The sequence below is a fragment of the Lampris incognitus genome, chromosome 11 (assembly GCF_029633865.1).
Source record: "Lampris incognitus isolate fLamInc1 chromosome 11, fLamInc1.hap2, whole genome shotgun sequence".
Lineage (NCBI taxonomy): Eukaryota > Metazoa > Chordata > Actinopteri > Lampriformes > Lampridae > Lampris > Lampris incognitus.
The window spans coordinates 33513084-33537785 of NC_079221.1; the positions used below are offsets into that span (position 1 = coordinate 33513084).

The window sequence follows — 24702 nt, forward strand, 5'->3', positions numbered from 1 at the left end:
GCGCTGGGTAAAGTCTGATTACGCATGTGGTGACCCAACTGGAATTAAGCATGTAGTGACCTAACTGGATGCAGGCAGCCAAGCTGAGCATCCAGGCACGCTACATTTTCTCAACTTGGTCTTGAAAAACAGACTGTCGGCTGTTTGGTTGGCCATATTATCTAACCTCAAAGGTGAAACAGGAAAATTGCCCATGAATGTCTAGAGTCTGTTTCAGTGACTGTGTAATAACTGACCAGGCCATTCACCTGCTGTTCATTGGTTTGCACCAGAGGGCAAAAGCAGATTGGGGCGGGGAGGGACATTGACCTCCTCGGTAACAGAACTCCTCTCTCATTTGTAAGCAAAGAGATTGACAGGATGAAGATTGATATTCATAATCATATTTTACCAAAGGAATGGCCCGATTTAAAACAGGTAGGTAATAGAGGCATGTAATAGTAATAGCGGCTTCAACGTGTGTAAGTACACACATTTTCAGCTGTTCTACAGCAGCTATCAGCTGTGAAATCCCATGTTTACTTCGTGACGTGTGACGGGTATTTCTTCATTTTGCGATCCAATTCTGTAGCCGATTAGTTTGATGATGGTTCATTATCCACTTTCATCATACTTCCTTGTGTTTGTCTTTTAAAATACCAGAAGGTTACTGACATTTTCCTTTTGAGTGCCGTTGGAGAATCCAACAGCCCACTTCATAAATCTGTATCCTCCCTGGCTGGTTAAACTTTAATGAGGAGCTGCCAGGGGCCTGTCCTCTCAGTTCCTGCCCCTATGTCTTTGTCAATACGGAGGCCTGGCCTGAGCTAATGATTGGCCATTTTCCCGGAGGGAGAGGAGCGGGTGTTCACCTGGCACACTTTCTCTTTCTTTTTTTGCTTTTTCTTTAACACAGGTCAGTCCATGTGGACCTGGTGGCTTTCGATTTTATGTTGTAAGATCACTTCAAGATGCTCTTAAACCTGAGCAGCCTAACTAACCACTTTTTTTTTGAGATTGTATACATTCAATTTAGGCAAAGCATATTTTCTATCTTGAATTAAACTCAAAATTCAGTTATTTATGCTTAGACATAAGCAAAACAAATCCCTTTGTTAGGACCAAAAATGCAATGACCCCTCCTGGTTCACAATATATTTTAGGCAAAATGTGAGCGGGAGAGAACATCATCTCTCATCCAGCCTTGTCACAAATGAATCATCTAATGGATTACTGAGCAAGCATAAACACATAAACACTAGAGTTCATTTACTAGTTGAAGGACACCAAAACCCACTTTGCATTCTGGGAAGTTGGGATTTCTTAAGTCCAAACAAAGTGTGTGGTTATGCTGATTGGAGGAGGTATGGAATAAAATTATGCCGTTCGCATTGCTGACATCCCGGCAGGATTCATCTGCATACATATGAGCCCAGCTGTCCAGGGCTGTGAGCGTGGACAGTCTCTTTTAGAGTGCATGTTCAAATCCTTTCTAAAATGAGCGCAAATTGTGAGGTGGCTGAAAGTAGACGAATTAGCTTGAATTGAAGCTATTTTTGGCATAGCTGATAGACATTTTCTAACAGCAGGGCTAAGTGGAGGTTAAGAGTGCAGGCAAACTCCACTTGTTTCTGAAACAGGAGCACAAATGTTTAGGTTATAACCTAACTGAGTTATAATGTTGGTACACAACACTGTATGGCAACAGGAATATTGTAAGTATATCAAGACCGTCTTCGTTCTCCTATAATTCCAAATTTTCTGAGATCAATAAGAATTAAGTAATTTTGCACTTATTACTACATGTCATTTGGTGGGAGCATGTCCTGAGTGCTTTAAAGCTATGTTCCTGAAGCTCTATGAACAAAAGTCTGAACAAATTCAAGACAATAGCAAATCTTGCAATCCATCTCACCAACACTTTTGGCATTGCATAATTTAAGGGTTTGTGTTGCAGTGGGGCTTTGTCATGATTCAGCTCATGGCATTTTATGTGTGCACCATAGAAGCCAAATGCAGGAGACTAAAAAGCAGCTAGGGGTGAGATAAAAAAGATGGATAAGTGGTTAAAAAAAGAGGTATTTAAACAAGTGCATAGAGGACCTTTAACAACAGATACAACAACATCACTTAAGTTCAACCATGTTTTGTTTTGTTTTGTGTTTGTTTTTTGGTGGTGAGGAAGGTGTTGTTGCCATAATAGCACTGGCAACTCCTTTTATTTCCAAATGAATATCTTAATTGGTCAAGCACCAATACAGTTACCAGCATCACCACGGGTCTCAAAGTTCACATGGACCACTGAATAGGTCGGTCGGGGCACCTATTCAGAGGGGAGGGGGAACTGGGGAGGAGTAGCGTGATCCTCCCATGCGCTACGTCCCCCTAGCGAAACTCCTCACTGTCAGGTGAAAAGAAGAGGTTGGAGACTCCACATGTATCGGAGGAGGCATGTGGTAGTCTACAGCCTTCCCCGGATCGGCAGAGGGGGTGGAGCAGCGACTGGGATGGCTCAGAAGAGTGGGTTAATTGGCCAGATAAAACTGGGAAGGGGAAAAATTCCAGGGGGAAACACACACACACACACACACACACACACACACACACACACAAAACACCAAATATCTCATAATCACCAATTATTGTTTTGTTTTTTTTCAGAGGTATGGATATGGTGGCTTTGTCCAACTTTACCATCACTGTCAGGTGAGTCGAACTAGTCTCAATTTCAAAACACACACAAGAGAATGCATTAGATCTCTGTTGTCATCATTTTGGACTCTCAGGTGGCAGGATCCATTTACTTTTAACCTATAATGAAAATAAATAGCGTTATTATGGAACATGTTTGCCATCCATTCTGCATCCTCCCCTCTATCTATGTTTAAAATTGGCCTATACTGAGTAATATAAGTAGAAATTACATATTATCAGGGTATTACAAATTTAACATGGTATTTAATTTTAAGAGTTACTTTGAAACAACCCATGGTGAGGATGTTGTGTCACTGGACTACGAGCGGGATCACTAGTAGTGTCGAGCATAAACCGCTGGTACAAGTCAGGAGCAAATACAGCTTATGTTAAGCTAACTACTACTAGAACTTTCAGGTGCTCCCGTTAGGGGTCGCCACAGCGGATAATCCGTTTCCATTTCTTCCTGTCCTCTGCATCTTCCTCTGTCACACTAGCCACCTGCATGCCCTCCCTCACCAAATCCATAAACCTCCTCTTTGGCCTTCCTCTTTTCCTCTTCCCTAGCAGCTCCATATTCAGCATCCTTCTCCCAATATACCAAGCATCTCTCCTCCACACATGTCCAAGCCATCTCAATCTTGCCTCTCTTGCTTTGTCTCCAAACCATCCAATCTGAGCTGTCCCTCTAACATAATCGTTCCTAATCATGTCCTTTTTCGTCACTCCCAATGAAAATCTGAACATCTTCAACTCTGCCACCTCCAGCTCTGCCTCCTATCTTTTCATCAGTGCCACTGTCTCCAAACCATATAACATAGCTGGCAGAGGTGGAAAAAGTACAAAAATATTGTACTCAAGTAAAAGTACCAATACTTTGATGAAATATTACTCAAGTAGAAGTAAAAGTACTCATCTGAAAATGTACTCAAGTAAAAGTAAAAAGTAGTTCATTTGAAATGTACTTTAAGTAAAAGTTACTTAGTTACTTTCTTTGTGTGGGGTGTGAGGGTAGTAAAAATAGGACAAGGGGTCAGAAATCCATAACTATTTTGTTTTTAATTAAAGAACAAGTGTAACAAATGTAAGCGCAATAACAACAACTTCACAACAACTGAACTTCTTGTTCAGTTTAAGTAGCATCTTAAAGTTAGTTGAGCTCATCCATTTAGTGGTACAACATTAAACATGCTTACTCTCACGTTTTCTCTCTCTCACTCTCTCACACGCACACACTCTCTCTCTCTCTCCCTCTCACCCTCTCTCTCTCTCACACACACAGGTAAAAAGTACAAAGTAATGCCCACACGATGACGCTCATAAGTATTGCTACAAAGTCAAACTGACATAAAGGAGCAGCAATATTCCAGAGGAGACATGCTTGTGTGTGTGTGTGTGTGTGTGTGTGTGTGTGTGTGTGTGTGTGTGTGTGTGTGTGTGTGTGTGTGTGTGTGTGTGTTTGTTAACCGTCAGAGAATGAGAATGTGTTAATGCCATCTCCACAGCTGCAAGAGCGCTATAGAGGGCATGTGTGTGTAAGTGCGATAACAACAAAGAATACCTACACAAATGTAAGTGTAATTACAACAACATACATGTCAACACCAACAGCAACAGCTGTTATACTGCAAATCAAGGCCGCTAGTTTTGTGACACCCTGAATCACCTGTAACCTAGTCTACAAACTTCTTGTTCAGTTTAAGCAGCTGCTGATTTTCAAAGTTAATTGAGCTCATCCATTTAGTGGTAAAAAACATTAAACAGGCTTGTTCACGCCTACTTTCTCTCTGTCTCTCTCTCTCTCAGAGAGGTACAAACTACAAAGTAATGTCCACATGATGACGCTCACAAGTGTTACAAAATTAAAGGAACTAACATAAAAGAGCAGCAATATTCCAGAGAGGAATATTGCAAATCAAGGCCACTAGTTTTGTGACACCCTAAATCATCTATAACCTAGTCTACAAACTTCTTGTTCAGTTTAAGCAGCAGCTGATTTTCAAAGTTAGTTGAGCTCATCCTTGCTCGCTTTGCAGTGAACAGTAATCCAGCACAACTGAAAAGCCGTTCGCAGGCAGCTGAAGCAGGCAGGCCAGTGTTGAGTTTCAGAGAGAGTTTTTTTAAATTTGGAAAGGAGTTTAGCAGATCCATATCGTTTGGGATACAGGCTAGGTACCCTTCCATCTCCCCTGTACCTTCTGACCTTCTGGACTTCATTGAGGAGAAGAAATCATCTTCATCTGAGGAATGTTGTCCAACTTGCTCCACTTCCACCTCTGCCATCTGGTCAAGGTGTTCGTCTGACATAAGCCAGACCTGTCGAGTGACAAACAACACATTTCTGACAATTAAGACTTGATTAATTTACCAAGAGTGCACCATAATGCATAATGCCTTATAGCACTGACCACATTGTATTGAGTATAAAACAAAGTAGATCTCCAATACACTGTTGAAAAGCAGTTTATTGTAAGATGCAATCATACCTGTTTCTATGACATCCGGCCTCTCTGTCCAGGTGGTCTTGAACTTCGGTAGAAGTATTGCTGCCGCAATCAGTTCTGGGTCCATCATCATCTCACCAAAACGCTTTTGGACACCATCCTGAATGGCTTTGATGAGTGGTAGACACATCTTGGATGAGGTCTCCTGCCTTTTGAGTTTTGCTTGTAGCTGACATATCACTGGAAGAAGCCACCCTAAGTGTGTGTTGGTCTCTGACTGAAGTATGTTCAAGGCCTTTACCAGAGGTTTCATCACCGAGCAGTAATCAGTCAGGAAAGCAATTTCTGCTTGAGTCAGCCTGGCATAAATAGAATACAAAGAATTGACAGGAAATCAAGCAGGAAAAGTTAAGTTTCAAGTATGTAAACACACATTCACACTTTCATACTGTTGAAATGCAAATTAAAACTTACGTTTTCAATTTGAATTCTTCACAAATATTCCTGATTGCCTCCTCCCCTTTCTCTTGTATGATCCGTATGATTCTCTCCACAGCCAAGAATGTTGAATTCCACCGCGTTTGATTTGGTCGGATGAGCTGGAGTCGGCAATGATCTTCCACAACTTCTGCTGCCATGTATGAACGACCCGTATTGTTCCACATGGCTTGACATTTCCCAAAGGCTGCACGTGATAGTCTCTTGTATGTGTCCATCTTCTTTTCTGCTATCTCAGCATCTGTTGTGGTAACTAAGTTGAGAAGATGGCATGCACACCTTTGGTGTGTAGGAAGTTGGTACTCCAGGCCATTATCTTGCTCCAGGATGCTGAATGTGTCCAGGTAGTTGGCTGTGGGCTCATCATCAATTGAATCTCTGTCCGACTCAGCATCTGATTCTGCATCCTCAGACTGGCTCTGTTCTCCGAAGACACTAAAAGCTTTAACGAAGTTTGAGCCACTATCTGTTGTGGTTCTCACCACTTTGCCCCTAATTCTATACTTAACCTCTTACATGCAAGCGCAGCTGATCTCCTCTCAAAGGTTTCTTCATCCACCCAATGACCCGTCACCCCAATAAAACTTTGCTGGTGTGCAGTCCAACAATCTGTAGTGGTGGCAATGTAGCTCACTTTACTGAGATGGGACATGACATTCTTCTTCATCTGAATGGCAGATGCCTCTAATCTTGTCCGGACAGTGGGCCTGGAAATGACCTTGCATTGTGGATTTAGCGTTGTCAAAAGTTCTTTGAACGCAGGTTGTTCAACCAAACTAAATGTATGAAGACCCTCACATATTAGCCTAATGATGATCTTGTCGATCTTGCCTTGTGGCACACGGCGGTTGCCTCCCACTGTCATGGCATCTTTTATATTTGTTTGCTTGCTTGGACTTGGTGGATTTGCTTGGTGGGTTCGCTTCCCTGGCTTTGCTCGGCTAAAAGCCAACTGTTTCGATGGATGTTTCCTCTGTGAAAAAACAGAAAAGGGTATTATCAGTAGAGGAATCAATGTGGTGCTTATTAAACACACTGAAATTAAAACTTTGATAAATAAAAGTTTTCTATTTCTTTAGTCATCACATTTTGTCTATTACATTGTATTAAGCACAATATGCCACAATCCAGAGGGCATTACAATGCTGCACCCTTCCCAACAAAATCAATGATTTGGATTTGAATGCTAAAATTGAGATTTCAAATCAACATCAAAAGCCAATGTGTTTCTATAGCCTACCAGTATTATGATACAGAGGAAGGAGACATATCAATGCATGTGTAATCATCATAGCTGCTTGCATGCACACAGAGCAACAATCGCCTACTAGTGATCTAATCCCTTGTCGTCGATATGAAGGAGTCAAAACAATCTTTTCTGGGTCTGCCTAGTAGGCGGGGAGCTACGAGGCCTTACCGTGCAGTCGTGCACCCTCCTTACAATCGAACGAAACCAACTTTTTTTGAAAGGTCTGACCATGCTGAACATGTTAACAAATGTTAACATTGAAAATTTTGGGTTGCACGTCATGTTTCAGGTACTCAATGCATTTCAATGTATTTCCCTCCATTGGCTCTCCACGAGCAAGGGGAAGGTGTGACATCTGTCTCTGCATGTTTAATCACATCTAGAGGACACAAGCTTTTGGAAAATGTATGGTTTCAGTGGTATTATTGGCTTTCCATAATAGTAGAGACCAAAATTTAAAGTCTTTCTACTTGATTTGCCTTGTAAATCGAGTAGAAAGACTTTACATTTTGGCCTTTATTATTAAGAGAAAGCCAATAATACCACTGAAACCATACATTTATCACTAGATGTGATTAAACTTGCAAAGACAGATGTCACACTTTCCCCTTGCTCATGGAGAGTCATGTTCCTGTAATTGTAACGCATTTCCAGTGGAGGGAATTACATTGAAATGCATTGAGTACCTGAAACATGAAAAGCAACCCAAAATTTTAAATGTTAACATTTGTTAACATGTTCAGCATGGTCAGACGGTAAGGCCCCTTAGCTCCCCGCCTATTGTGGAGGAGCGCTGAGTGCCCTGTAATGTTGGTTAGGCAAAGTGCCTCACACTACAACCCTCTCTGTTAACACAGTTGATACATTTGATTTGACTGTAAATTCAAAGACACAATCACATTGAAACCCGTGGCAATTTCGACGGGGTAACACCGACTATTCATAGCAGCTAAATTTAACCAAGGCTAATTTCCCCGAGTCCACTCAAGACTACTGGCAACTAACAGCTAGCCTTTACACATTCAAGTACCAGGGGCTAGCTGTTATGCAAATTTAGCCAATGTCCTAAAGACTTAAACAGACTGCAAATATACATTACGCGTTTTGTATCTGTTTGAAGTACAATAAACATGCGGATTGTCGGCTGGAGCGAGTTCATTTGGTACTTAATGATGTGTCACGTTTGATTATGTTAGCATAGCAGCTAATTAGAATGTGCTGGCTAGCTGTGGGTTTCTTCTACTGTCAATGGTTGCAGGTGCTAGCACAAAAATGCCCACGAAATGGGGTGAGCCTGGGTTGGCTATATTAAATAAAACTACTAATGAGACAGCAGAAATACTTACCAACACATGCTTCTGCAGATTTGAAGTGGAGTTGTTGAAAGCAGACAGGTACTTCACTGCTGGGAGGCACATCTTGCACTGCATGATGATGCTGTTGCCTTTCCTACGCTTGAACAAAAAGAAATCTTCCAAATGTGGCCAAGGATTTTTTCTGCATCTAGTTCTACAGACTTCGATGTTTCTGCTTTAGCTTCATCTATTATTTCTAGGTCCGGGTCTTCTGGACCGCGACCGCTGGCCGTGCCTGCTTTGTCGACCTCCATTCTAGCACTAGAAACTAAAAACTTCGCGCCCCACTAACCTAGCTTGTCCGCGCGCGCCCTCTATGTTCACGCGCCAGTGCTAATCACATCATCATTTGTCACTGTTGGTTCTGGCCATTGGTTTACTGTCTATGGTTCTGGCGCGTATTTTTCCCCTGTAGGTTGAATTGTTATTTTTACTCAGTAACGGATAGGATTTATAAAGTAACTAAGTACAATACTTGAGTCAAAACGTACTCAAGTAAAATACAAAATACCGATTTTAAATTGTACTTAAAAAATACAAAATACACAAAAAAAGTATTCAATACAGTAACGTGAGTAAATGTATTTCGTTACTTTCCACCTCTGATAGCTGGTCTCACAACCATCTTGTAAACCTTCCCTTTAACTCTTGCTGGTACTCTTCTGTCGCAAATCACTCCTGTCACTCTTCTCCACCCTGCCTGCACTCTCTTCTTTACCTCTCTTCTGCACTCCCCGTTACTTCGGACAGTTGACCTCAAGTATTTAAACTCAGTTTATGTTAAGCTAACTAATGCTAGCAAATTCTTAAATGATGATTCTATTTGTTTTTGGTTTTTTTTTTTTTTACAACCACGTTTATTTTCACTGTTTTTGCCATTGTGCATATTGGTTATGCTATCATTTCCAGATTCATTGTCGAGATTTTGGATACAGGATCACTGCTGGACACAGGTTTACATCAACGTCTTATGGGGAACAAGCATCAGAACAATTTTATTAAGCCAAATTAAACTCAATTATCTCAACCTTGTATTTGAAAGTGAAAACCCAAGTGCAAGTTAAAAGTCATTATCCAGAATGCCCAATATTATCAGTGGATGATCTCACTGAGCTACTTCCTGGTTCAACTTCCAGGAATGACCAGCCTATGCTTACTGTAGATAGTAGTAACCATTGATAAACTACCCAGCTAGCACAGGTGAGAAGTCACAGATAATGGGAAAGCATGTACATAGTCTAATTGAGGCACTATTATTTGTTTTTGTCGTTGTCATTATTGTTGACAGGACAGGTTTACAACTCATGTTGTTGCCTTTTAAGATGCTGTTGTAAAGATGTATGTAGTGGTGGTCCACAAAAGTCAGGCCCAGGTTATTAAAAAATGGAATGTGTCCTGTAAAGAGGCTTCAAAACGTATCAAAATCAACCCCAACCAATCTAGAAGTCCATAAGAAAGCAGTCCTGAAAAGAGAAGAGAGTCAGTATGAGCATGGTCAAAATGCAGTTTACACCCCTGTGCATTTTTACATTGGACTGAAACAGGATAGGATCAAGAATCCCTTATTCAAGCATGGCATTTAGGGTAGTTTTATCATTTATTTATTGCTCAAGAGATTGATATAAACCCATGGCAGTGTGTGATGTGCACTGTGTTGGGGGACACAGCAGGTTAGTCCTGGGCCTGGCTGTGTGAACAGCTGCAGAGCTCAGCGTGGTGTGGCTGAATCAGCGGATAGATCCACTTCAGACCGGGCCGACACATACAATACAACAAAGTGTGGTCCAGGCAGCTGCTCGGGCAAAGAAACGTTAAGCATCAGCCCTGATGGGACTTTTGGCATCAGCCACCAGTACAGGAGGATGTTTGCTTCAGAACAGAACACTGGTACATACTAGACATAAACCAAAACTGGCACTCATCTGTCACTGAGTTACAATGCAAAATGTTCAATTTATAAAACTCTGCAGCCTGTCCAAATACAACCCAAAGTCCTGTTAAAACACATGTATAGAATAGAATAGAATAGAATAGAATAGAATAGATAAGATAATATACTTTATTGTCATTGTGTGCATACAATGAAATTACATTTGGTGACTCTCAGACCAGCAGCACTAGACAAGGTAAATGATAAAAAAAAAAAGATTACAAATAAGTGAGGTAGCAAAAAATCATAATGAGACAATAAAAGATAGCAGTAGCTTTTAAAGTTCAAAATAGTACATGGGATTATTGCACATAGTTGTCCATATGGCAGCGGCTTTAGTACCAGTTAGTCCTCAGCAGCTATAGGCAGGTGTATGTGTGTGTGTGTGTGGGGGGGGGGGGGCAATGAAGGCTACAGCTCTGGGGAAGAAGCTGTCCCTCAGCCTGTTAGTCCGGGTTTTGATGGTGCGCTACCTTTTCTCCGATGGCAAGGGAACAAACAGATAGTGACTAATGAACTAGAAGAGTGTTCTCAGTAGAGTGCAGTTTTTTCCACCTACTGGGAGAATGGAAGGGAGGCACTGCCTGCGTATCACCACTTCTTTGGAGCATGGACTTGGGTAAAAAACCAGCTGAGAAGTTAGCACTCAATTGCGATATAACACAGGTTTTTCAAAGGTTTTGAATCACCGCAACCACGAGAGGTCCTTGATCATACAATCATAATTGTGCACAGAAATTATTAGGCTGACAGGCTCAGTAGTATGCGAGATTAGCAGCAGGCAGATACACGCACGCAGACAGAAAAAAACAGTGTTTATCCTGCCATTATAAGACTTTTGCACAGCGCCCAAGTCAATTGAACAGGAAATATGTGGAAAGAAATTGATATGCAGTGATCAAGCTAAAAAATCCACACAATAAAAACATTTTGCCTGTCAGTCTGTGGATGTGCAGCCTCCTAGGCAGACCCTTGCACTAATTTGACCAAGTCTAATATGAACTTGGACTTTCCAAAAAGGAAAGGTTTGCTATGTGACCATTTTGGTCTGAATGTAACTCTGTCTTTATTTTCATAATATAATAAAGCTGGGTAAACCGTTTACACTCACGCATGCATGACTCACATCTATGGTTGACTCAGATTGGGCAGCGACAAGAATATGCAACACTTCCTGCTTTGACTGCAACCTAGATGAAGTTGTTCTTTTATACTTTTATAACTTTCACATTTTTTTGGATTATCAAAATTATTTTAATAACTTTTGATCATGTCGCTGCCTGATCTGAGTCAGCTGTAGATGTGATTTGCACATTCGTGAGCATAAAGAGTTTACCCAGCTTTATTATATTATGAAAATAAAGACAGGTTATTATTTTTTGGTTCATCCAGCGTTCCTTCAGTTCTCCTGTGCTGAGATCAACAGTGAATGATTTGCTGACTTGCGAAATATGATTGACTTCTCGTTTACTTTCAAGACTCATACCCAAATACCACGCATTCAGCCCCAACAAAACATAGCAAAACGTTTATCAAAATGAGAAAGGTGAAAGACGCACCATAGCATTTGCAAACCGTGCTCTCAGTGATGTGGAAAAGTGCTACTCACAGACAGAGTGAGAAGCACTGGCTGTTGTCTGGAGCTGTGAGCTTTTCCACTTATACATCTACGCACATCCATTCCCACCAGTGACTGATCACAAGGCCCTTGAAATCATCTGGAACAATCCCAGATCAAAACCACCTGCCATAATTGAGAGATGGGGACTGAGGCTTCAGCCATACAACTACAAAGTGGAGTATAGAAAAGGAGCTGATAACCCAGCCGACTATATGTCCCGTCATTCCATACCCACATAGACAGGTGACAGCACACGGGCAGCAAAAGTAGCAGAGGAATATGTCAACTTCATGACATGTCACGCTACACCCAAAGCAATGACTCTCATAGAGATTAAAGAGGAGACTCTGAAAGACCCGATCCTACAAAAGGTCAGTGCACATATCAGAAACAATACGTGGTACAAGGTCACACATTACACACAACACACTGCCATTCTGAAGCAGTTCAAGCAAATTAGCAGTGAACTAACCATGTCACCCACGGACGATATCATGTTAAGAAACACAAGAATCGTCATGCCCACAGCCCTACAGAACAGAGTCCTACAGCTCGCCCATGAGGAACACCAGGGTATTGTTAAGACAAAAACACTCCTCAGGAAAAAAGTTTGTTTTCCAAACATGGACCAGCAAGCAAAAACTACAGTCAAAAACTGTATAGCATGCCAGGCGAACACACCGTCACACACTCAGAGCCACTGCAGATGTCCAAGTTACCAGAAGCCCCCTGGCATAGCACAAGTGCAGATTTCAATGGCCCTCTCCCCACTGGAGAGTATCTACTTGTCATTGTTGATGAATATACATGGTACTCAGTAGCTGAGACTGTTAAGTCGGCTAACACAGTCATACCAGTTATAGACAAAGTATTCTCCATGTTAGGAATCCCCAGAGTGCTCAAAACAGACAATGGCCCTCCGTTTAATCGTGACCAGTTTGCCCAGTTTGCAACCTACCTTGAGTTTCACCACCGCAAAATCACACCCCAGTGGCCCCAGGCTAATGCCAGTGCAGAATGTTTTATATGCACACTAAGTAAGACCATCCGTGTTGCAGGAGCACAAGGCATACCATGGAAGCAGCACCTCAACATCTTCCTTCGAGAGTATCTTTCCATACCACACAGCACCACAGACGCTTCACCAGCAGAGCTTCTGTTCCAATGGAAGATCTACACAAAGATTCCCACAGTCAACCATGCCACTTCCAACAGCTCAAATCATGGAATCCGAGCAAAAGATCGAGAAGCTAAAGTTAAGATGAAAACTTATGCCGACACACATCGTCACACATTTCAAACCACACCTAAGTACTCTCACCACAGGAGACACCATACTCAACCGCCAGTCTAAGCACAACAAGCTCACCACACCCTACAACAGTGAACCATACACTGTGTCCAAGATGAAAGGCTCAACGGTCACAGTAACAAAGGATGGACACTCCATCACAAGGAACTTTTTCAAGAAAATCCCTATTGAGCTCCAGAGCATTCCACCAGAGCCAGATGACGATAGTGACGAGACTGTTGTCAACACACCACCTCCAAGACATCCTGTTTGGCACAACAGGCGTCCTCCTCCCTATCTCCATGAGTATGAGTAGTCTCACGAACCAATATGGACTGTTATGGACTGAGAATTTACTCTAGCTCATGGACTGACAATGTTGTTGTCATTTGAGACTGTTTACAAACAGAGTGTTGTTCCATGGACTGTTTTATACAAACAAGCTTAAAGCAAAAAGTAAAGGACTGTTTTGGTTGCACTATGGAATTTGACTTTTCGGTTGTTTCGGGGACAGCTACAGTGAATGTGTTTATTGAAAATAAAGAATAACAGTCAAAGTTAAGGCCATTATGGGTTTTTTTATTATTATTATTATGGGTATTTGAGAACGCTTACACGGAAAGTACTTCAGTAGCACTTCCAAAATTAAAACTGAGTTATTTAAAAAAAAAGAAAAGTGATGTAATGTCCACAAGCAAATCATTACAAGCAATCATTACAAGAAAGATGTTCATTCATTCATTCATCATCAGCCACTTTTCCAGGGTTGGGTCGTGGTGGCAGCAAGCCAAGTAGGACACTCCAGACGTCCCTCTCCCCAGCTCCTCCTGGGGGATCCCAAGGCGTTCCTAGGCCAGACTGGACATGTAGTCCCTCCAGCAAGTTCTGGGTCTACCCGGGGGTCTCCTCCCAGTTAGCCATGCACGTAAACCTCCAAAGGATGGCGCCCAGGAGGCATCCTAATCAGATGCCCGAACCACCTCAACTGGCTCCGTTCGACGTGAAGGAGCAGCGGCTTTACTCCAAGCTCCCTCCGGATGTCCAAGCTCCTCATCCTATCTCTAAAGCTGAGCCCAGACACCCTACAGAGGAAACTCATTTCAGCCACTTGTATCCGTGATCTCACCCTTTCGGTCATTACCCAAAGCTCATGACCATAGGTGAGGGTTGGAACGAAGATTGACTGGTAAATTGAGAGCTTTACCTTCCGGCTCAGCTCTTTCTTCACCACAACGGTCCGGTACAACGTCCGCATTACTGCTGATGCTGCACCAATAGTTAAAAAGCTACTCAGTGGCAAGGCACCGGGTGTGGATGAGATTCGCCCTGAGATGTTGAAGCTCTGGACATTGTTGGGCTGTCTTGGTTGACACGCCTCTTCAGTGTTGCGTGGAGGTCGGGGACAGTACCTGTGGAGTGGAAGACTGGGGTGGTGGTTCCCATATTCAAAAAGGGGGACCGGAGGGTGTGCTCCAATTATCGGGGCATTACATTGCTCCGCCTCCCTGGGAAAATCTACTCTAGGGTGCTCGAAAGGAGGCTCTGACCGATTGTCGAACCTCGGATCCAAGAGGAACAATGCAGATTCCGTCCTGGCCGTGGAACAATGGACCAACTCTTTACCCTTGCAGAAGTGCTGAGGGGAGCATGGGAGTTTGACCAGCCAGTCTACATGTGTTTTGTGGACTTGGAGAAGGCTTATGACCGTGTACCCCGGGGCACTCTGTGGGGGGTACTGCGGGAGTATGGGGTACCGGGGCAGTTGCTGCAAGCCATCCAGTCCTTGTATAACCAAAGTGAGAACTGTGTCCGCATTCTCAGCACAAAGTCAAACACATTTTCAGTGGGTGTCGAACTCCACCAAGCTTGTCCCTTGTCTTTTGGGAACCTCAGAATTGCATCTCTGCTCTTTGCAGATGATGTGGTTTTGTTGGCTTCATCAGAACGCGACCTCCAGCACACACTGGGGCGGTTTGCAGCCGAGTATCAAATGGCTGGGATGAGAGTCAGCACCTCCAAGTCTGAGGCCATGGTTCTCTACCGGAAAATGGTGAATCGCTGCCTCCGGGTTGAGGATGAGTTGTTGCCTCAAGTGAAGAAGTTCAAGTATCTACGGGTCTTGTTCACAAGTGAGGGTAGGATGGAGCGGGAGATTGACAGGCGGATCAGTGCAGCATCAACAACAAGAAAGATGTGATGTACAAAAACAGCAAAATAAGATTTTGCTTGGCTCTATCAGCAGACATCTACAAACAGCAAAGGCAATATGACGGCGTGAGGAAAAAGCTGTGGGACAGGGGAATCCTTCAACACCCAATCATCTTCCCCACCAGGCTGCTGCTGACCAATGGAGAGCACAGAACGGTCTTTGACACACTGGCGAACATGGAAAAATACATCAGGGAGCTGTGAGAACCAGTACCTGGAGATTAGTAGGAGAAAACCTGTTTCAAATGTATGGTCACTATTAACCTAACGTTAATGTTATGACATGGTATACTCTGTTCAGCTGACTGAAAGGACTTGAGATTGACATATGCCTCAATTCTAGACTTTTTGATATTTTATTTTATGTTTGAGCCATGTTACAAAAGTAAAAATTTAAATCATCTGTTAAAGGCTAAAATAGCTATCAGAGTTATATAGTCTTCATTCACACATTATTACTATTACTGGAAACGCTGTGGCTTGTGCTCAAATCAATAAGCAACATGAGCAGGACATTTAAAGAACATGCAAAAGAGTGGTTCCTCATTATCGTGTGGACCTGTTCTAAGTATTAGAGGAAGACGTTTAATAGGGGTAAAGGGTTGCCCGCGTTCAAATCAGGTATGTTCGGGATTGGGCTAAGGTAATCTCTCAATGATATGGTATCCATTTTATTTACTGTTTTCAATACCTTTTCATCTTACCTTTCAAAATAGTTTTAGAAACATAAACAAAGTAATTAAAAAAGGAGGGTATACCACCAGTTATACAAGATAAATGCAGCAAATAGTGACAGATATCTTAGTTGAATGTATTTCATGGAACTGCAGAGGCCTACTACATAAACTTATCAAAGTAAAGCAGGTAATGAACAGGATAAAACAGCTAAAAGCTAAGATAATGTTCTTACAGGAAACACACCTATTAGCTAATGAGACATCTAAGATAAACCGAAGGTGGCCAGGACAGGTTCTTTCAGCTTCCTATTCTACTAATGCTAGAGGTGTAATGATATTAATACACAAGTCTATTCCATTGTAGATCGAAGGGGTAACCGAAGATCCCAATGGTAGATTTATAATCATACAAGGTCGTCTTCTTTCTGCACAGCTTAATTTAATTAATGTATATGGACCAAATAAGGATGATTTTAATTTCTGTAACGATTTATTTTTGAGACTTTCATCGTTGCCAGGCAAGTATATTATCGCCGGGGACATTAACTGTGTCCTGGATCCAAGTAAAGACAGATCCTCCGGAGTGGATAACACTCACACAAGAGCTAGGAGAGCATTACATTACTTTATAAAAGAACTGAATTTAATAGATGTATGGAGACATCTGAACCCATCAAAGAAAGAATTTTCCTGTTACTCTAGTACTTACAAAATATTCTAGAATAGATTACTTTTTGGTGTCAGCAGAACTTCTCTCTAACATTACAGGCTGCCATTACAACAGCATAGTCATCTCGGACCATACAGCTGTATCCATGGTCTATGTGGAACCAAAGTAGATATGTAAATATCCTAAGTGGTGATTTCAAATAAAATGGATGCAGGACTAAAAGTTTCTACAGTATTTAGGGGAACAAATTGATATTTATTTTGAGATTAACACAGCCCAGACTTCTGCCACAGCTAGATGGAAAGCCTTTAAGGCATTTATTAAAGGTCAAATTATAAGCTACACAAGCAGAAGGACAAGAAATACACAGGAAAAAATTAGAGATCTGGAATCCAGAATCAAAAAGCTTGAGAATACGAACTTTCAGGAAGGGCAGAATGAACATGACATCACCAAGCAACTATTACTACTTAAAACTCAATACAACAAAGTTAATAATACAAGTTAACGTCTGACAAGGTTGCTGCAAATTTAATGAGGCTCAAACAAAATTATTATGATCAAGGAGAAAAGCCTGGTGAGGTGTGCGGTTGGAATGACAATGGTAAGGTGTGCGGTTGGAATGACAGATGGGTTCAAGGTGGAGGTGGGATTACATCAAGGATCGGCTCTGAGCCCTTTCTTGTTTGCAATGGTGATGGACAGGTTGACGGACAAGATCAGGCAGGAGTCTCCGTAGACGATGATGTTCGCAGATGACATTGTGATCTGTAGCGAGAGTAGGGTGCAGGTTGAGGAGAGCCTGGTTGAGGAGAGTGCAGTCAGGGTGGAGTGGTTGGAGAAGAGTGTCAGGAGTGATTTGCGACAGAAGGGTACCAGCAAGAGTTAAAGGGAAGGCTTACAAGATGGTCGTGAGACCATCTATGTTATATAGTTTGGAGACAGTGGCACTGACCAAAAAATAGGAGGCGGAGCTGGAGGTGGCAGAGTTGAAGATGCTAAGATTTTCACTGGGAGTGACGAAGAAGGGCAGGATTAGGAATGATTATATTCGAGGGACCGCTCAAATTGGACAGTTTGGAGACAAAGCAAGAGAGGCAAGATTGAGATGGCTTGGACATGTGTGGAGGAGAGATGCTGGGTATATTGGGAGAAGGATGCTGAATATGGAGCTGCTAGGGAAGAGGAAAAGAAGAAGGCCAAAGAGGAGGTGTATGGATGTGGTGAAGGAAGACATGCAAGTGGCTGGTGTGACACAGGAAGATGCAGAAGACAGGAAGAAATGGAAACGGATGATCCACTGTGGCGACCCCTAACGGGAGCAGCCAAAAGTAGTAGTAGTAGAAGGAGAAAAGCCTGGTCGACTCCTTGCATGGCGCATCAAACAACAACAAATTGAGAGGGCAATTACTAACATTGAAGATGCAAACGGGAATACCATAGCTGACCCATTGGAAATGAATACAGCATTTAAAATTTTCTATGAAAACCTCTACAGATCAGAGTACATTATCAGTGGGGATATCCAGACTGAATTCCTAGACAAACTAAACATTCCCAAAATTTCTGAGGTAAGTAAGAAAACGCTGGATAAACAACTAAGCATAGCTGAGCTATCAGAAGCCACAGGTGCATTTAAGGCTGGAAAAACAGCAGGGCCAGACGGCCTCCCAATTGACTAATATAAACATTTAAAGATAAATTGATAACTCCACTTTATGAGCTGTACTTAGAGGCTCACATTAATGGTTATGTATCTGCTTCAATGAGAGAGGCTTTGATTATACTGCTTCAAAAACCAGGTAAAACTAATACTAATGTGAGAATATGCGTCCTATATGTCTAATAAATACGGATACAAAAATCCTCAGTAAAATCTTGACAAAGAGCACTGGCGTAACATATTTATTATGGGCCCTGGTGCAAGCAACCCTCGTAGACCCCCGACCCCCCCCCCCCCGTCTCTCTCTCACTCGCTCACACACACACACACCACCACCACCATAGGTGGGTTTAGTAAGTAATTTTAGTAATTTATTTGTATAGCACCTTTCACAGATACACAATCACAAAGTGCTTCACAGCATAAAATACAACAAATAAAATAGAAATATCAAAGTAACAGACAAAGTTTACACAGATTAGTTATTGTAAAGGTCAGTATGTCAAAGATTGGCTACACTTCAGAACCACGGAGAGCGGACGCACCACGGACAGAGTTCGGAAACCTAAACAGACGGTATCTAAATCAAATCAGTCGACAAGGCAATGAAACAAGTCAACAAAGCAACTAGGCTGTAATATAGCTAATAGCCGTGTCATGCGACAGTAACAGGGGAGCACACATCAGACTCAAAACCTGGCAGATTGCATGGTTTGGCACGCATGCAGCACACATTGCAGCTTTCCTTTTTTTCCTTGCTCTCCTTCCTCTTTTTACATCCACTTTTATGTGTGTAACTCATGCTTGCTTGCTTGATTTTATTTTTCTAACGTTACTTAGGTAGGCTAGATAGGTAAATGATATTGCGTGCACTAAACAAGCTATCATCACATGCTCAAAACAGACACGTAACATTGGACTAGGACAATGCATGCAGAAATATTGACGGGCCCCCCCTAGTGACGGGCCCTGGTGCCACTGCACTGGCTGCACCACCTATATTTACGCCAGTGGCAAAGAGGCTAGAGGGTGTACTATCACATATTGTGGGGAATGATCAAAATGGGTTTATAAAGGGAAGACAAGGGTTTCATAATGTAAGATGTGTTCTCAATATCATATATGACCAAAATGGAGAAAGGGATACGGCTCTTCTCTCCCTTGATGCAGAGAAGACCTTTGATAGGGTTGAGTGGGCCTATTTTTTTGATGTTATTGCTTGGTTTGGATTTGGAGATACTTTTCGTAATTGGATTAAATTATTACATCTCAACCCTATGGCTGATACTAACAACTGAGGTGGTATCTGAGCTCTTTAATATCACAAGAGGCTGCCCTGAAGGTTCACCTTTGTCACCGCTCTTGTTTATCCTAGCTATAGAACCATTAGCTATAGCTATTAGAACTAGCAGAAAAATACAGGGGATCAAAATTTGTGACAGAGATCACAAAATAGCCCTCTTCGCAGACGATGTAATTTTGTTCCTAAAACAGTTGGACACTTCCATACCTGCACTGTTAGATCTGATTGGCCTGTTTGGTAACATATCTGGATATAAATTAAATGCTTCAAAATCATCACTTATGTTGCTTAACGAAAATGAGAGACAAAATCCAGATCAACATGTGTCTATTTTTAAGCTCTCAACCAGTTTTACTTATTTGGGCATCAGAATAATACCTCAATTAGAAAACATAGTCTCAGTAAATTATGAACTTACATTGGAGTCAGCTTGTAAATCAATAGAAAGATGGATGCCCTTGCCTATTTCTTTGATAGTGAGAATAAACATATTAAAGATAAGCATACTACCTAAATTCATATATTTATTTCAAAATATCCCTTTGGCAACACCTGAAGGAATATTTGCGGGAATCACATCACTCATTACAAAATGTATATGGAAAAAGAAGTCTCCTAGAGTTCACCTGTCTCTTTTATATCTTCCATTTGATACAGGTGGGATGAAATGTCCAAATCTTCATTGGCATTACTTGGCAGCACAGGTGAAAACTATAATGTTCTATTTTTCTGCTGTAGATACTCCATCATGGATGGATATAGAGTCGTGCTCCATTCAGATACCATTAAATTTTTTCTGTATTCAGCCAAGCTAAAACACCTCAGAGCACATACTACCCATCCCATAGTGCTTAATATGGTTAATGTATGGTACTAGGTAAAGAAATATATGAATATAACTAACTCCTTGTCACAACTCAGTCCAATCTGGGGCTATGTTTCATTTAAACCGGGCAAGTTGGATGCTAGATTCCAACTCTGGGCAAAGAAAGGGCTAAGCAAAATATCTGACCTTTATAAAGAAGATTTTCTAATGTCTTTCGAGGAAATCTCCTTAACCTATAACATCTCAAGAAAGCATTATTTTAAATACCTGCAATTGAGGAGTTTTATTTCTTCTATGCAAAAGCAGTCATTGGTAATTCCTGAGCTTTCATCCTTAGAAGAAATTATTACCAAAAATTGCAACAGTAAAGATTTGATTTCAGGAGACCTCAGCATCCAAACTTGATGCATGGGGTGTAGATTTAAAAGAGGACATTTCAAATAACGATTGGAACATATCCTGTGAGAAGGCTCAGACACGAATGGCCAGCACTAATTTAAAGCTACTTCAATATAACTGGTTGATGCAGACTTATATAACCCCTGTAAAATTGAATAAATTTAACAGCAATATACCTGACACATGTTTTAAATGTAATGAGGCTCAAGGAACATGTATACATTGTATTTCGGAGTATGACAAAATTAAGAAATTCTGGAGGGAGGTGATCAATACAATCATGATAATTTTGTCTGTAAACATCCCACTAGACTCCAAGATGATATTGTTACACATGTATCCAACAGATCTCAACTTGAGAATTATATAATATAAATTTATTGATTTTGCTATACTGCAGGCAAAACGATTGATAAGCTTTGAACTGGAAGAACGCTGTTGCACCTACAATTGGTACTTGGATTAAGAATATGGCACACTGTATGTCTAGAGAGAATAACATATACCTTGAAAAATAAAATGGGTGTTTATGAAGGAATCTGGAAACCATTCATTGATATGTATAAAAAAATTGAGATATAGGGGAGCTCTTACAAGAGGAAAACTTAGGACAGGGTACTTCAAGAATGTAGGGTACAAAGGAAGACTGCAAAAGGGGATGGAAGCATGTTTTGAAATTTTGTTGCAATTATGTAATTTTTTTTGTCCATGTATATCTTTATTTTGTTAGAGATACCATTGAATTGTTTGATTGATTTTGTCATATGTTTTATATTCATTTTGGTTCTAAATGTAAGGGAGAGGTTACGAGAGAACAAGTGAGTGTTGGGGGGGGCATGTTTTGTTTGTTTGTGAAAGCTAAAAATCAATAAAGACATTGTAAAAAAAAATCATTACAAGCTCTTTGTGACTGTGTTCTAGTCTCCGTATGCTCCCTGCTGATAGGAGGATATGGTAGCCAGCTAGGTAGTCAGGCACATACAGTGCATCCGGAAAGTATTCACACCCCTTCACTTTCCCCACATTTTGTTATGTTACAGCCTTATTCCAAAATGGATCAAATTCCTTTTTTTTCTCATCAGTCTACATACAATACCCCATAATGACAAAATGAAAAAGGTTTTGTAGAAATTTTTGCAAATTTATTAAAAATAAAAAACTGAAATATTGCATGTACATAAGTATTCACACCCTTTACTCAGCACTTGGTTGAGGCACCCTTGGCAGCGATTACAGCCTCAAGTCTTCTTGGGTACGAAGCTACAAGCTTGGCACACCTATATTTGGGGTATTTCTCCCATTCTTCTCTGCAGATCCTCTCGAGCTCTGTAAGGTTAGATGGGGAGCGTCGCTGCACAGCTATTTTCAGGTCTTTCCAGAGATGTTCAATGGGGTTCAAGTCTGGGCTCTGGCTGGGCCACTCAAAGACATTCACAGACTTGTCCCGAAGCCACTCCTTCGTTGTCTTGGCTGTGTGCTTAGGGTCATTGTCGTGTTGAAAGGTAAATCTTCGCCCCAGTCTGAGGTCCAGAGCGCTCTGGGGCAGGTTTACATCAAAGATCTCTCTGTACTTTGCTCCATTCATCTTTCCCTCGATCCTGACTAGTCTCCCAGTTCCTGCTGCTGAAAAACATCCCCACAGCATGATGCTGCCACCACCATGCTTCACTGTAGGGATGGTATTAGCAAGGTGATGAGAGGTGCCTGGTTTCCTCCAGACGTGACATTTGGCATTCAGGCCAGAGTTCAATCTTGGTTTCATCAGACCAGAGAATCTTGTTTCTCATGGTCTTTGAGTCCTTTAGGTGCTTTCTGGCAAATTCCAAGCAGGCTGTCATGTGCCTTTTACTGAGCAGAGGCTTCCGTCTGGCCACTCTACCATAAAGGCCTGATTGGTGGAGTGCTGCAGAGATGGTTGTCCTTCTGGAAGGTTCTCCCATCTCCACAGAGGAACGCTGGAGCTCTGTCAGAGTGACCATCGGGTTCTTGGTCACCTCCCTGACCAAGGCCCTTCTCCCCCGATTGCTCAGTTTGGCTGGGCGGCCAGCTCTAGGAAGAGTCCTGGTGGATCCAAACTTCTTCCATTTACGAATGATAGAGACCACTCTGCTCTTCGGGACCTTCAAAGCTGTAGAATTTTTTTTTGTACCCTTCCCCAGATCTGTGCCTTGATACAATCCTGTCTCGGAGGTCCACAGACAATTCCTTTGACTTCATGACTTGGTTTCTACTCTGACATGCACTGTCAACAGTGGGACCTTATATAGACAGGTGTGTGCCTTTACAAATCATGTCCAGTCAATTGAATTTACTAGAGGTGGACTCCAATCAAGATGTAGAAACATCTCAAGGATGATCAGTGGAAACAGGATGATCCTGAGCTCAATTTTGAGTGTCATAGCAAAGGGTGTGAATACTTATGTACATGCAATATTTCAGTTTTTATTTTTAATAAATTTACAAAAAATTCTACAAAACCTTTTTCACTTTGTGATTATGGGGTATTGTGTGTAGATTGATGAGAAAAAAAAGGAATTTAATCCATTTTGGAATAAGGCTGTAACATAATAAAATGTGGGGAAAGTGAAGGGGTGTGAATACTTTCCGGATGCACTGTATGTATGTTTAGTTAGGAAGCAAGCTGCCATGTGTAAATATAGCCTGTGAGACTTAGCTAAAATAATCGTTCACTCCAGTCATTGTCTGTCCATTTATTGATGTTATGAGATCAAGGCTGGAGTCAAATTATGACCTCAAACATCATGACCCAAGAAAGTTGATGGCATCGTAGTCAAATCTGAGGAAGGCTAGGCATTAACAACTCAAACTTTGGTTTGGTAGTTGCTCTACTAGGACAGCATCACATTTAGAGCTGTTACTTACGTATGTTCAATCACAATACTTATTTGTGTAAGAAATGGATACATACCAGATATGAAATGTTCTCCGCAAATCTTCACGCATGTCTTCTTCGTTTTTCAATTGGAGTTTTCCCTTTCGGCATGTGATAAAAATGCAGATGCTTATTTTTACCATCTTTATGATTTGTAGGTACAACCGACAGCACAACTGTGAGGTGTTTCGTTTTAAATCAATTTCTCCATGATGACCTCTTCGAAATGAACGTAGTAACGTTTACAAACAAGACTCGTGGCCTCTTTTTGCCTCACAATCTGTGCACGTGAAGAAAACAGTCGCATCTGGTGGCAAAGTAAATTTGCGTTTTGCTTGATGGAGTTCAGCTTTGGTGAACTTTGACCAGCGAATTCGTGTTGCCACCGGAAGCGAATATTTTATTCGCCCCTTCGCTCGCATAGAATGGAAGTGTACATCCATCCATCCATTATCCAAACCACTTATCCTGCTCTTAGGGTCGCAGGGATGCTGGAGCCTATCCCAGCAGTCATTGGGTGGCAGGCCCAACAGGAGGTGAAACAGGAGGCGAAAATTCACCAATGTTAATTCCGCACGTGTGAGCAACTGAATGAAGAGAGGGAGCAGTGGTAGTGAGAACAAATGTTTTTCAAAAGTTTTTAATCACCAAAACCACGAGAGGTTCTTGATCATACAGTCATAACTGCAAAATATATTTCAGGCTGATAGGCCCACTTGTATGCGAGATTAGCCACGGACACACACACACACACATTAACACACACACACAATATCCCTTTCCAGGTTACTGCCTGGTGGGGATAATTATGATTATAATGCATAATTATAGTTCTACTTGCATATTATACTTGTGTACTTCTATGCTGAACTATTTAAGCAATAGCTCATAACAGGCCGTGGTATATTGTGACAACCTTGTGACGACCCCCTTAGCTGTGATATAATAATCACAATATATCACGGCCTGGAATGAGCTATTGTGACAGTTGGAATAATGTTC

The 24702-nt window shown here is 41.6% G+C and overlaps 1 protein-coding gene across 1 annotated transcript in view; it reads left to right on the plus strand.

Moving 5' to 3' along the window:
- Positions 1-298: 298 nt before the first annotated feature.
- acmsd (aminocarboxymuconate semialdehyde decarboxylase) overlaps positions 299-24702 on the plus strand; it is a 43141-nt gene continuing 18737 nt past the window's right edge. The window contains exons 1-2 of the mRNA XM_056289747.1: positions 299-417; positions 2641-2685. Coding sequence (XP_056145722.1) covers positions 361-417; positions 2641-2685 — 102 coding nt within the window. The 5' untranslated portion in view covers positions 299-360. The remainder of the gene's footprint in view (positions 418-2640; positions 2686-24702) is intronic.